The sequence below is a fragment of the Plutella xylostella genome, chromosome 20, assembly GCF_932276165.1.
Source record: "Plutella xylostella chromosome 20, ilPluXylo3.1, whole genome shotgun sequence".
Taxonomy (NCBI): domain Eukaryota; kingdom Metazoa; phylum Arthropoda; class Insecta; order Lepidoptera; family Plutellidae; genus Plutella; species Plutella xylostella.
In genome coordinates, this window is record NC_064000.1 from 3323949 (window position 1) to 3336860 (window position 12912).

The following is a 12912-nucleotide window of genomic DNA, read 5'->3' on the forward strand; positions in this document are numbered from 1 at the left end:
CCGTGATACGGCGCTAACTTAGTCAACGGCAAACAGTTTTTCTACTGGGAACGAAGCCTATTCTCATCATAACCTCGATGTGCATCAACACAAATCAATTTCGTTCCCCCCAGGTGTTCCAATGCTCCGGAGACGACATGAACCTGGTGCTGACCGGCGGCGTGGCCCCCGTCGCCTCGCCCAAGGTGCTGTCCCCCGGTACGTTGCCTCCCCCCGCGCCCGCCGCGCCCCGCATCCTCGCCCAACACATCGCCCACCAGAACCTCCTTGCCCGCCAACAGGAGAACTTACTCCTGGCTTCCTTAAGACCCCAATTACCCGTAGGATACCCATACCTCCCCTACTCGGTCCGCCCCTCCACCCCCCAGCCCTATCAAATGCTGCAGCAAGCGCAGATCATGCCAACTAAACGGTCCTACGAACGAGCGTTTACGCAAACCGCTGAAGCGACGCCCGCTAAAAGACCTTACACGGTCCAACAGCAAATGGCGCCGGCTTTGTCGCTCCCAATGTTTTCTTACGCGTCGAATACTCCGATATTCTCTTACGCGAACAGCGCACCGATGCTGACGTATGCCAGTGCGCTGCCGGGCGGTATGCCGGCTGGGATGGCAGGGGGTATGCCGACTGGGCTGCCAGCAGGGTACGGGTCGGCCCTGACAGCGGCTTTACCCCCCACGATGTCCAGCCCGTTCCCCACTCTGTCCATGTTTCCCACTTACCCTTACTACCCTGGGGTTTAAATTGGGATGATGGATAAACGGACTTTTAATCCAATAAGACACGTGTTTCGCGTTTAGGCAGCTAAAGGGCTTGAAAGTTTTAGACAGATGTTAGAAGTTGATTAAAGTTAAGCGTAGGTAACTAGGATATATATACATATATTTTGATTAAAAAAGACATTTTTGATACAAGGTTGTGAGATATTGTGTGTTTATAATGTCAAGTAAAATGCCAGTGAAGGTAGGCAGGCGTAAATAGGAGATTCGTTATGAAGAAATCGTTCGTTTTCGACTGTTGATGGTGCTCAGAGAAGCCAACGCTAAAAACAGGGTAATAAAAATGACAATAAGCTCAAAGTTAAAAGTGACTTAAAATCGTGTTCGTGTGGAAGTAAATATTTAATTTAAAATTATACTTCATTTATCTAGATTGTACGTTTATTTAGTGTACTTAACGATAAAACAAATAAAAAAATCTTAAAATGTTGACTTACTTAACAGGTATCAATCATTGAAATACTAGCGGAATACATAATTTCTTTAAAAAATACCTTTAGGATTTCTCATTTAGATATCAGTTTTGTCACTGATTCAAATATAAAGTTATTAAAAGACCGCTGATGTTAATTTTAATAGTAAGTAAGTACTTAAAAGAGTTATTTGTTAATAATTGTCTTTACAAAAGTTTATTTTTTAACTATTCTATTTTAATAACCTGAGGTTGTTGACATTAGTTAGGTAAGTTTAAATTTATAGGTAATATATATTATTAATGATCTAAAAACTATTATATGAAATCGTTTAGTTGTGATTATTACAAAACATTCCATGAAAAGACGTTTGCTAACATTTTTATAGTCTGATGATGCAATTATGATCGTGCAGTTTAAACATTAATCTATGTACCTAGTACTTAATTTTTTTACTGATTAGTTTTTGAGTACAATGCACTTAAGTTTAGGTACACGTTGTTTTTTTGTTTTGTCTCGTGTCACGTTTTTTTTACAAACAATGTTTATTTAGAAATCATTTAAGGAATTGCATTTTGATGCTCACTTTACGTTAACGTTTATTTTTAGAAGATTTTTTACATAATCTTAGGTTAGTAGGTTGTTAAGCTTTGATTATTATAACAAATTAGGATTATATTACGTTTAGTTTTTTTGGCGTTTGCGTGCTGCTATTCCTTTCTCCTTCCCTCCATCAGTTTTTCCTTTTCCCTCCCATGATAAAGACAACGTATATTTACTACTTTAACCACATAACCTTATGCATATAATTCTCCACTTAGCTTTATAATCATGGTACTACCTCACACCACATCTATTGTAGTCATGTCAAATATTAATTACCTATTTATTAAGCTACTTTTGGGTAATATTTCAGAACTATTTCCTGGCAACATTATCTTAAAATATATTATACCATAGACAAAAGAACTTACTCTTGATTACGTTACGTATGATTTTTTTTAATAACACAAATTAGTTCTGAAATATGTCCAATTGGGTGATATGTTAAAGATACATTTTATAGTTATCTTTCGGTGGTTTAACGTTTATGTTAGTGGTATCACCGTTGGTCTGTATATCACAGGATATAGGAATGGGGCTTTCACATACCAACACGGTGAAATGGTTAATTATTTGTCTATGTCATCCTTAAAATTTATAACCTTTTGTTTCATTGACACATTATTAAGAAAGGTACGTAACTCCTGTACTTACCAGCTATTAAAAGAATTTTTTTTGCTGATCCGGCAGGCACAAATCTAAATTTATAGATATATTTTAATGTAATATTAACGATAATACTAAATTTTGATTTGTGCCTTAATAAAAATGGCAGTGTCAATGTAACAAAAGCAAAGTCTAAGTTGAAATCAAATTATGTATTTAATTAGTAAATCGCTGGTATATTCTATTTAATAGCACTTTATTTGGTACATATTTGTTTTGCTAAAGAATAAGAAGAATACTTAATAAAATATGGGTAAGGCAACCGTACGACGCAGTTTCAATCTATAAGTATGGCAACACAAATTTATATCTACAATTTTTACCGCGTAAGCAGGGACGTATTCATTTTTCAGGGGGATAAGAAAAATATTCTCTTTCGTATATTCCGTTGTGTTTTTCTGGTATTTGTCTATGGTTGTATCTGCTTCCTACGATTGGCTGCCCTGAAGTGTAGTAACATGCTGTATCCGTATGGTTTCTGTGCTGGAAAGCATGCGACATCGGCTGAGCGGTAAGTGTTTTATATGTTTAACTGAAACGTGGGTTAAATACTAAAATAAGTACGGGGTAGCATGGAAAGCTTAAACTAGCAAATTGTTTATACAAAGGGTCTGTTTGCATGACTGATTCGTTGGTACAAGATTTCCTGAAGTTCTTTCGCTTGATATGTTTTAAACCTATTTATGGCGACTCCATTTCGCTTCGTTTTCCACAGCACTATGCGGATACAATATGTTTCGTAAGCCAGTGTACACAGACTTTCCCTTAAAAGTGTATTTTCCAAAGAAGTTTCGTGTACGTCTCTCCATTTTACATTACTTACATTTCATTCAACTTTCACAGTAATTAGTACACCTAACTACTTTAAATGCTTTCTGGTTTAGCGGTAAGCAGTCTCCCAGTCACTAAATAAAAAATAACTCAGCTGACTTAACCATGCTTTAATGTAATTTTCTCTCGTGTCTTATCGCGTTTTTTGCTTCACTGATTTTATATATGGTATTATTGCCATCTGAAAGTTAAAATATATTAAAAAAGTCAATGAAAAAAAAATGGAACGTTAACTTTATTTTTAAACTATAGTGACTGGGGGAAGTGGTGTGAGGCTGAGTTATCATTTTTATGTTTTACTAGTTAGGTATACAGCTAAGTTTGGTGTTTTGAGTATAAAACACCACTCAACCATATTTGAAATATTATTTACAAAAAATCTTATTGCCGATTTAATTTTTAAAAATTCAAAGAAAGTTTATTATTACTTATTTTTTTATATATGCACCTTTTGTTGTATTTCAATTAGTATGACATATTATAACAACTGATGATAACATGCTTTAATAGACTTTCTTTTTGTTTTTAGTAGTTAATGCAATAAAATCTGCCTATACGAAACAGAATTTTAAAAATATCTGCTATGATATTTGTGTTATTTTTGGTTGTCACCTTTTGAAACGTTGCTTTTAGTTTTCTTTAAATCGTTTAGTAATAACAATGAGTTTTTATAACTATATTTAGTTTGCTAATTATATTAGAATGTTACATTCTTGAAATAAATCGATTTTAAGTGTTAGTCCATATTTATTGCGACTTTCTTTGGTATCTGGTTGGTTGGTTGTGCTATATTTGTCCTCTTTTTAACATTTGCTTTTTCTTTCGTGCATAGACTGTATGTACTTACTGTGAAGGAGGGGGCTATATGAAAGTGTCGTCAGTATATCTCTATGTTTACTAACACTTACACCTACATCACAATAATGGCTCCACGGTGAAGGAAAACAGGTGTAAAGGCACATTTCAGGACTTCGTCATATAATTTATACGATAGAGCGGTTTTGTAAAAGTGACTACAGAATAGAAGTTTGAGTCGTTTAAAAATATGTAAAAAACAGGGCTTTCAACACATTATCTAAACTCTTTTCTTCACAAGTCAAAATAAGCACAACAAGTACAAATATAGCACAATTAAACCTTTCATTCCTGCTCCTAACATAGAATTAACAACTTTAAATGTTGTGTGTATGTATGTAGCAAAAGCATTTACAATTTCAGGTATATTCAATGTCTCAAAACCATGGGGCTCTACTTAACCTGCTAGAGCGTTTATAAAAATTGGGATATTTGTCATTTAAAAGTAAAATTTCAGGATTGGTTTCTCCTCTGCCACTTTTATAAATAGCACACCTGCTGCTTTCGTTCATAGTACCTACCTAATGGCAATTTTTTATTTACTTTTTAATGTTGAGCTAGGCAATGCATGAGGACGTTGGTGACAGCATAAATTGGTAAAAAGTGCTTATAAGTGTGTTGTAGATCTGTTTTCCAGTTAAGTATAGGAATATGCAAATTCATGGGCTGGTTATTTTAATTGCAATGGGTGTATTACTCAAAACCAACAGTAACCATTAATTAATCAACGGTTAATTACATACGCTGTTAAATAAATATTTAACAGCAATTTAAGTACCTACCGATCTGTCATTGTTATGGGATCACCAATTTAAAAGGCTCCTTCTTTTGAATTTTTTGGTAACTGCATTTTTGCGCTGGCACCTCAAAACCGTATACATAAATAAATTTAACTAATTAACCAGGCTCTGAACATAACATTTAGACATAGACACATCGTATATTTACTAAAAAAATCATACAAAAAAGATTACAAGCTGTTAGTAAAAGCAAAAATATATGGTTTTGAGGTGTGAGTGCGTGGGGCTAAAGTACCAGGGTACTAGCTAGCATAGGAGTGGTACCGTCCGCGGCCTCGCTTGGTGATGGCGGCCGACTCAACGTGTGTAACAGATCTCTGGTGTATTGTAGAGCACTGCTTTGGTGGACTGTTATTAAGTTCTGAAACCCTGGTGAGTGTACCATCATGTTTTTAATTTACATTTTGTCTATGTCTTGTAATATTTGTACTGTCTCGCATCATTTGGTTTGAAAATACTTTGCTGATTTTAATTTTGCGGCTTCGCTTAAGCCGGTTGTTCTCGCTTGAAGCAATTGTAAAAATCAGCTTAGATTTTTGGAATCCACATAACTACACAATTATATAAGTATGGGAACTTTTAAATATATTTAAAAGGCACTTTTTAGTGGAAAAGGGGCCTGGACGGGATAAACATCCTATTTGGGATTATTTATTTAATGTTGAACTTGTAACTGCATAAAACTAGGGACCTACTGGATTCGTCAAAGCTAATCATGACACATTATAAAATGTAACTAACATTTAGCATGAATTACTTATTGCCATCAATAATAAAACACAAGTAGACCGTGTTTAGAATCACCATCTAATTTATTTACACAAAAAACACAAAAAATCCAAATGATTTAAAAAAACAAAAATCACGCGCCATTTTTTTTACAACTTCGTACCGCTTGAAAAACTTAGCTTTTTGGCGCGCTCCCGCCCGACCACAGAGTAACATGTTTCTGTTCTGTGACACATGACAGGGCCGTTGACGTACTTCTACCCGGCGATGGGGCCGAGCCTGCCGCCGCCGCCCCCGCTCGTGTACTGGGGCTACCCCACCCCCCCTGTGTCTCCGGCGCACTACTACCACCCTCCGCATCATCCGCAGACTATGGTAAGACCATTCATTTTTTCTACCATAAAACTAGTTTTTTTTTAAATACTTTGACATGCCAGACGAGTTACTTATCAATATTTTTTTTAACTTTTTATACATTTACGAGCCGCGAGCAATGAAAAAGTTCAATAAATATGTCATAATTATGTCACTGGAACTTTTTAATTGCTCGTGAGTGTATTTGGACCTCAATTTTGACTTCCAAAAAGTCGTAGGGAGAGTAAATAAACTTTCTTTCATAATAATTTAATTTAGGCGGCAAACTTTCACAGATTCCGGAAGTAGTGCCGGTGGGAGGCGGGTCCCCCCTGCCCGTCCCGCCCCCCGCAGCCTGCCCCGAGTGGCCCATCTTTATGGTCAACTAAAAAAAAACAACGAAAAAAATAATTGTATGACACCGAAAAAAAGTATGTATTTTTCTGCAGTACCGTCATAAGTCTAGATTTTATTTTAGGAAAAAATATTTTATATAAAAGATATATTAACTATAATTGTAAAATAAAAATAGTAAATTTTATTTTAAAAAATCTAAAAAAATATTCTTACAACTTGCCAGATTACACTGAAATATTTATTCGATACGGCAAATAGCTATAGTTGAAAATGGCTCAAATATAAAATATTATGAGTGATATTATTTTATACACTGTTGCTTCTATGTTAGTAGACTAAAACTAAACATAATTTATTCTTGCTATATTTAACGAATATTGTTAGATATTATTGTATCGTTTGCCGATGTCGTTTTGTTATATTTTAATTTGTTTAATGTTCTTTGTTGTCCACTACTGCTTGTTTTTATTCAAACTATTAAGTCACGTTAAGCTTTTTGAAAGTTTTTTCTAAATTATATTTTCTAATTAGCTCCAAAACTAAAACTAATATCTACTTATACATTTCTTCTTAAATTTAGCAAACATTTAAAAACTGACACTTCTAAGTGTTTGGACCAATGTATGGACTATTTAATTTTAGGGCCTGTTTCAAAATAATAGTTACCTGTGGAATAAAAAAAATGCTGTCACTGTCTAAAACATAATTACAGAGAGTGACAGCACGTATTTTATCCCACAGGGCCACAGATAGGCATTATCCCGACATTGTGAAACAGGTCCTTAATTATAACAAACCTCAGATCTATAAGTAGATAGCTTTTGTTACAACGATTTTTAAATACATACAGTGATAATATTAAGATAGGGTGCTCATGCTCATTGTTGATTGTTTTTCGAAGAAAATAAACCAAATAATGTTGTTAACGTTAAAGTAATACCTATTTTGCTGTTTCATCGCTCAACTAGAATAAGATTTAACTAGCTATATCATTAATAAAAGAAATATATATACAAATATGCCATAACTGTTAAGAATAAATTTAATATGTAGATTATTATTTTATAATTAGATTATAGAAAATATCTCATGTACTTATAGTTGAATAATATATACATGTAAATTCGTGTATAGGTATAAAAATATATGTATCTTAATTTAGCGCATATATTTTTGTTAATTATGATACAGATGTTTTAATATATAAGTATATTAAAAAGCTCAAATTAGAAGACTTGATAATAATTAATAAGTCTCGATTATTATCTCATTAACTATTATATTTATATTATCGTTTGTTTTCATATAATAACCTAAACTATTAAAAAACCCCTGCACCCAATACAGGTAAATTTAAAGATTTGTCCTTCATTTAGGAAACTTTACCTAAGTACTTATATTTTTTGTGATAAGATATTAGGAACTCGCTTATCTTTAATTTAGAAAGTGATTACAGCATGAGCATAATAATAATTATAGATAATAAAATAAATATGTTAAGTGAAAAAACGACAAAATCGTAATGCGTCTTCCTAAAGATTGTACATAAAAATAGATTAGAATAGTCTTGAAGCGGCCACTGACACTGAATTTGGTTCGAGCTGCATTCTATTATACGTAGATATATGAGAAGAAATGAATAATATGAATATTCCACTTGGAAAATGCTCACTTTGAGCAAATTCGATGTCAGTTGCCACCTTTATAGGTAGCTAACTTAGGATAACTACCTAACTACAACAAAAAAGTGACAGGACAAAAATCCATGACAAAAAAGTCAAGCTAGTTCTGTAGGTATTTACTCATAAAGGGTGATGCCCCATTGGTGCGTTGCGTGGCGTCGTCGTCGTCGGCGTCCTTCCAAAGATGGAAAAAATATATGGCAGCGAAGATGCGACGAAGCAACGCACCAATGGGCCCTCGCCCTTACGCGTTGATGTTAGTGAAATCGGTCAGTTAATGAAAACTATATTATGTGCATCCATGACGGTATGTTAAATGTAGGTACCTAAATAATTCACTTCAATATATTTAAGACTTTACAAAATTTTACTTTAGTTAAAATTTGTTTTCATAATGCAGTTTTGTATTCCTTAACGATTTCAGAAGCCAATATTTACTGGACAACCATAATTGAAAAGGTAAACTGTTTTATGAAAACGAAAAAAAAACCGCGGTGTAACTGTGTTATATTTTTCCCTTTCGTTAGATACTTTAGAAAAAAATACCTGCCTAATATAATATTAAGGGTCTGTTTCACAATGTCTGGTTAGTGGCTACCTGACGGATAAAATACATGCTGTCACTCTCTGTTATTATTTTTTAGACAGTGACAGCATGTATTTTATCCGACAGGTAGCGACTAACCAGACATTGTGAAACAGGGGCTAAATATATATAAAATACCTACTTTGAAAACCATTCGATCAATATTTTCCATCAATTAGGTAACTCAACTAAATAGGTATTACTTACATACTTGTTTCTATTATTCAGTATTTCAATATGGCAAATGACTTAGGGCTGATTTCTCAATGCTCAGATAAAAGTTATCTGAGGAATAAACTGTTACTGTCACTGTCTAATAAAAACATTCAGATGTGACAGCATCATAATAATTCATCTGACTATTGAAAAATCAGCCCTTACTAATCTTAAACAATGTATTTTTTCTAAATTTTAAAATTTGTACAAATGCAATAAAGAAAAAAATAGTCTAGTAAGACGATATGATATACCTTTATGTACATATATAACACCAACTAGTTAGGTGGGTATTTAAAAACATAAATGAGTATAAAATTAAAAAAAATATGTGTGGGTAATTGTTATAGCAAAATTATAATGAGATCTGATAATACAGAAGCAATACCTATTCTAAATAATAAAATCTATATTAGTAACTTAATATATTTTAGCTCATAGAAATATAAAATTTATATGTACTTACTTACTAACTGTGTAGTGTACTTACTTATATTATGAATTATTTTGATTCATAGTGTTGTAAAATTCTTTAATATATCCAGTGATATCGTAATTTGTTATTAATTACAAAAAAATTGTTAAGTGTTTTTTTTATATATCAAAGGTTTTTTATAGTGTACCGACACCTAGATCATGTTTTTGTGTATTGTTTTTATGAGTTTCCATATTTCCTACTATATACAGGGTGTTGCAAAATTGGTATACTAAGCCGAATCCTACATGTGCAGCATGTTATATCTAAGCCCAAAACTGAAATCAGAATTTGGAAATTCGCGAAAAAAAATAAATAATCCATAGTAAAAAGTCACGTGACCAACAAAGTTTCTATGGAAAATGAATTTTGATTAAATTGAAATTCTGATTTCAGTTTCGGGCTTAGATATAACATGCTGCACATGTAGGTTTCGGCTTAGTATACCCTTTTTGCAACACCCTGTATACACATATTGCTAGAACTACTGGTTACACTAAATACATTTAGTTGCTACATAGTCTAGGTGTTTGTGACATTATGTTATAGAACGTTTTTTACTTTTAGATATTATAAAGTTACAGCAATAATAATTTAGTTAAAGGCTTATATTTTATATTGTTGTATATCTATTAATATATATTTTATAACAAAGACACAACAAATACTATTTATATGCTGTTGATTAATAGACCGTAGTTTAGACAAAATAGCATAAATTTAATTATAAATTACTAGAATGTGCAATTTTAGACTGTAGCTTAGTTTGTTTTAATGCCAAAATGATTTGGTTTCATATCATACAAAGTAGTGAATTGTTCCAATAAATAAAGTGTATCTATATTCATTTCACAAGATTTTCATTTACTGTATACGGTATGGCGGTTTTGATATATGTGATAATAGACGCATTTTTCCTGAAATAAAAATGACATATTATGTATCTAGCCTATCTGAAACCTAGTTAAACATTGTGAGATATGGAGTTTCGACTTTCTCCGTGTTCGGCATCATAAGGGTCACAGTGACAGTTAAATAAAGTCCATTTTTCTCTCCACCTTTAATTTGCAAGGTGCGGGTGCCTATATAAATAGAGTGAGTCGCCCGCGCGCCTCAGTTGTAATATCACCATGCAGAAATGACTAGGTTTCAGATAGGCTAGATACATAATATGTCATTTTTATTTCAGGAAAAATGCGTCTATTATGTAGTCTGAGCCTATCTGAAACCTAGTTAAACATTGTGAGATGTGTTTATTATCGCATGGTGGAGAGAAAACCAACTGTGACCCATAAGCTACTGATGAGTATATCAGTAGATAAATATTTGAATCTATAAATTTATAATGCATAGATTTCTAGGTAATAGATATACTAAAAAGAAAGGTATAAGTATACATAAGACTTAAGTACTTCCTTATTATTCCTGACTTGTCAGAAAGTTATGGAAGGTATGTACCTATACATATAGGTAGGTATTTATACATATGGACACACACAGTGCCTCTTCGAAAGCAATACTTATAAGTAATTATTGATCAAAATCTTGTTATTGTCAAGGCAATATTTTTAACATACACTAGCCGAATGGATGGAACCAGTGAAATACTTTGCAACAATATTTAAAAGCTGTAAAATGTAGAAAATCGATCCAGGCCGCTGGGGCTCAGGTCAGCACATGCTGACTAGGGTATGTAATTCTGGACTGACCTCAGAAATGCAGCAGCCGACCCTGGAGCCTCGTGGACCTGCTCAGTCAGCCCTGTACGACGACACGGCCTGCAACACCTGGCGCGGCATCTAGTCCTTGGAACGAGGAGTGGTGCTTGAAGGGAAGATAATTTTACTAAATATCTCAGCCTCATCAGCTACTGGAAAAGATTAGATGAAGGCTGTGACACTGGCGGATAACTAAGTATTCAGTTTTTCAAAACATGATGCAGGTCACTATATTCATATTCTAGATTGACAAGTAACACACAGTCTAATTTTGTATTCTATCTAACTCGGCGGTTAACGAGTTCCTGTGAAGTGTTCCTACTAGGAAGGAAAGTTATTTTATAAGCCTTTGCACAGATTTTGTGGGCTACTATCATTCTGTATCATCATGTGTGAATATTATGAGCTCTGGCAGCATTCCTTGGTAGATGACATCAATTAATAAAGATTGATTAACACAACAATAACAATTGTAATAGTTGACAAATGAAACCCGGCTAACATGTCTTAGCTGGGTAAGTAAATGATCAGTCATGCCACCAGGATAAGTAAAATGTTCGGGTTCCGCTCATCTGGCATAATCTTTATTGACCAAAACTCATTTCGCATAACTCGTATGGTCTAAACTTTTTTGGCCGAACCATCACTTTGCCAAGACTTATGTGGCATAAGGCTCGTTTCGTCTAAAACTCTTTAGGCACAATCTTTAAACACCTAAGTTTCGTTTGCTCAAATTTATGTTCGTCCATACCTATGTATAATCTTGTTTCTCCTAATGTTATCTTAATAAATAATATATTAAGTATGTAGTAAATGTACAAATTGTGGTATTTTTCTCCTACATCCCGAAAATCACGATATTGTATGATCAAAAAATCGAAAGTTAACGACCAATATAATTATTACAAACCCCATGAGATCGAAACCTATAAATAGGTGCGACGACGAGCAAAGCGAGGAGGAGCGTGTTAGGTGCACATGTCCATCAAAACCAAAGCGGAGCGTAGCGAAGCGGAGCGGAGCGTTTTCCAAACAGCGGAAACAATACAAGGCACCAGTTTGCGCTATGTAGGGAGACGCTCCGTCAAAGTTAAAGCCAAAATAATATTATTACTTTGTATAAACCTATGCCATAGCATTATTAGGCTATTCAAGATTTGGCCATACCATTATTAGGCTAAACAATGTTATGCGAAATAACTTTTTACTAAACGAGATTTATGCCATACGATTTTCGGCGTAACGAGACTTTGACCAAACGTTACTATGCAATACGAGATTAGGCAAAAAAATCTTATGCCAAAAAAGGTAGAACCAAAATGTTCAGTACTTCATATGAAAAACATTAACAAGGTCACCTTTAGGTATGTTCGTCAACACTAAGGGCAGGTCTCGGCCAAAACCTTAAGGCTTCGCCTTGTTGCAACTTCAAAGGTACGTAGATAGGTACCTACTTACATTGTTGTAGGTTCGATTTTGAAACCATTAAGTCAACCTAGATAAAACAAAATAAAATAGCTCGATTAAATAAAGATGGTACGTAAAGATGTTAGTTGTACCTGATCAGACCTGATGCAACGACAGCCAACATAGACTCTCTAATCTGTGGAAGCAACAATCATGGTGGCGGGAACATGGACAGTTGGACGAGCCACCTCGAGCCTGACTTATCAATCAGAACTGACAGTTCGCCAACAGCAGATAGCTTGCGGCTATCTATAGGTAAACTTAGGTAGTTAGCTATACTTACCCAAGAAAAAGTCCTTGGACATCGATATGACAGTGGAACGGCGAATAACTGTGACACTCTTTAAAACAAAGAGGCTTGTTGTTGTCCAGCTAAGGAAG

At 34.1% G+C, this 12912-nt stretch overlaps 1 protein-coding gene across 4 annotated transcripts in view; it reads left to right on the forward strand.

Moving 5' to 3' along the window:
- Window positions 1-8599, forward strand: part of LOC105388868 (RNA-binding protein fusilli) — a 75906-nt gene extending 67307 nt beyond the window's left edge. For 2 of the 4 annotated variants that reach the window (XM_048628312.1, XM_048628313.1), the window contains one exon: window positions 114-4038. In XM_048628312.1, the coding sequence (XP_048484269.1) occupies window positions 114-743 (630 nt within the window). In that variant the 3' untranslated portion in view covers window positions 744-4038. Of the gene's footprint in view, window positions 1-113; window positions 4039-5917; window positions 6052-6309 lie in introns of those variants that run through there. The other 2 variants (XM_048628315.1, XM_048628314.1) reach the window with 2 other exon arrangements.
- Window positions 8600-12912: the final 4313 nt, after the last annotated feature.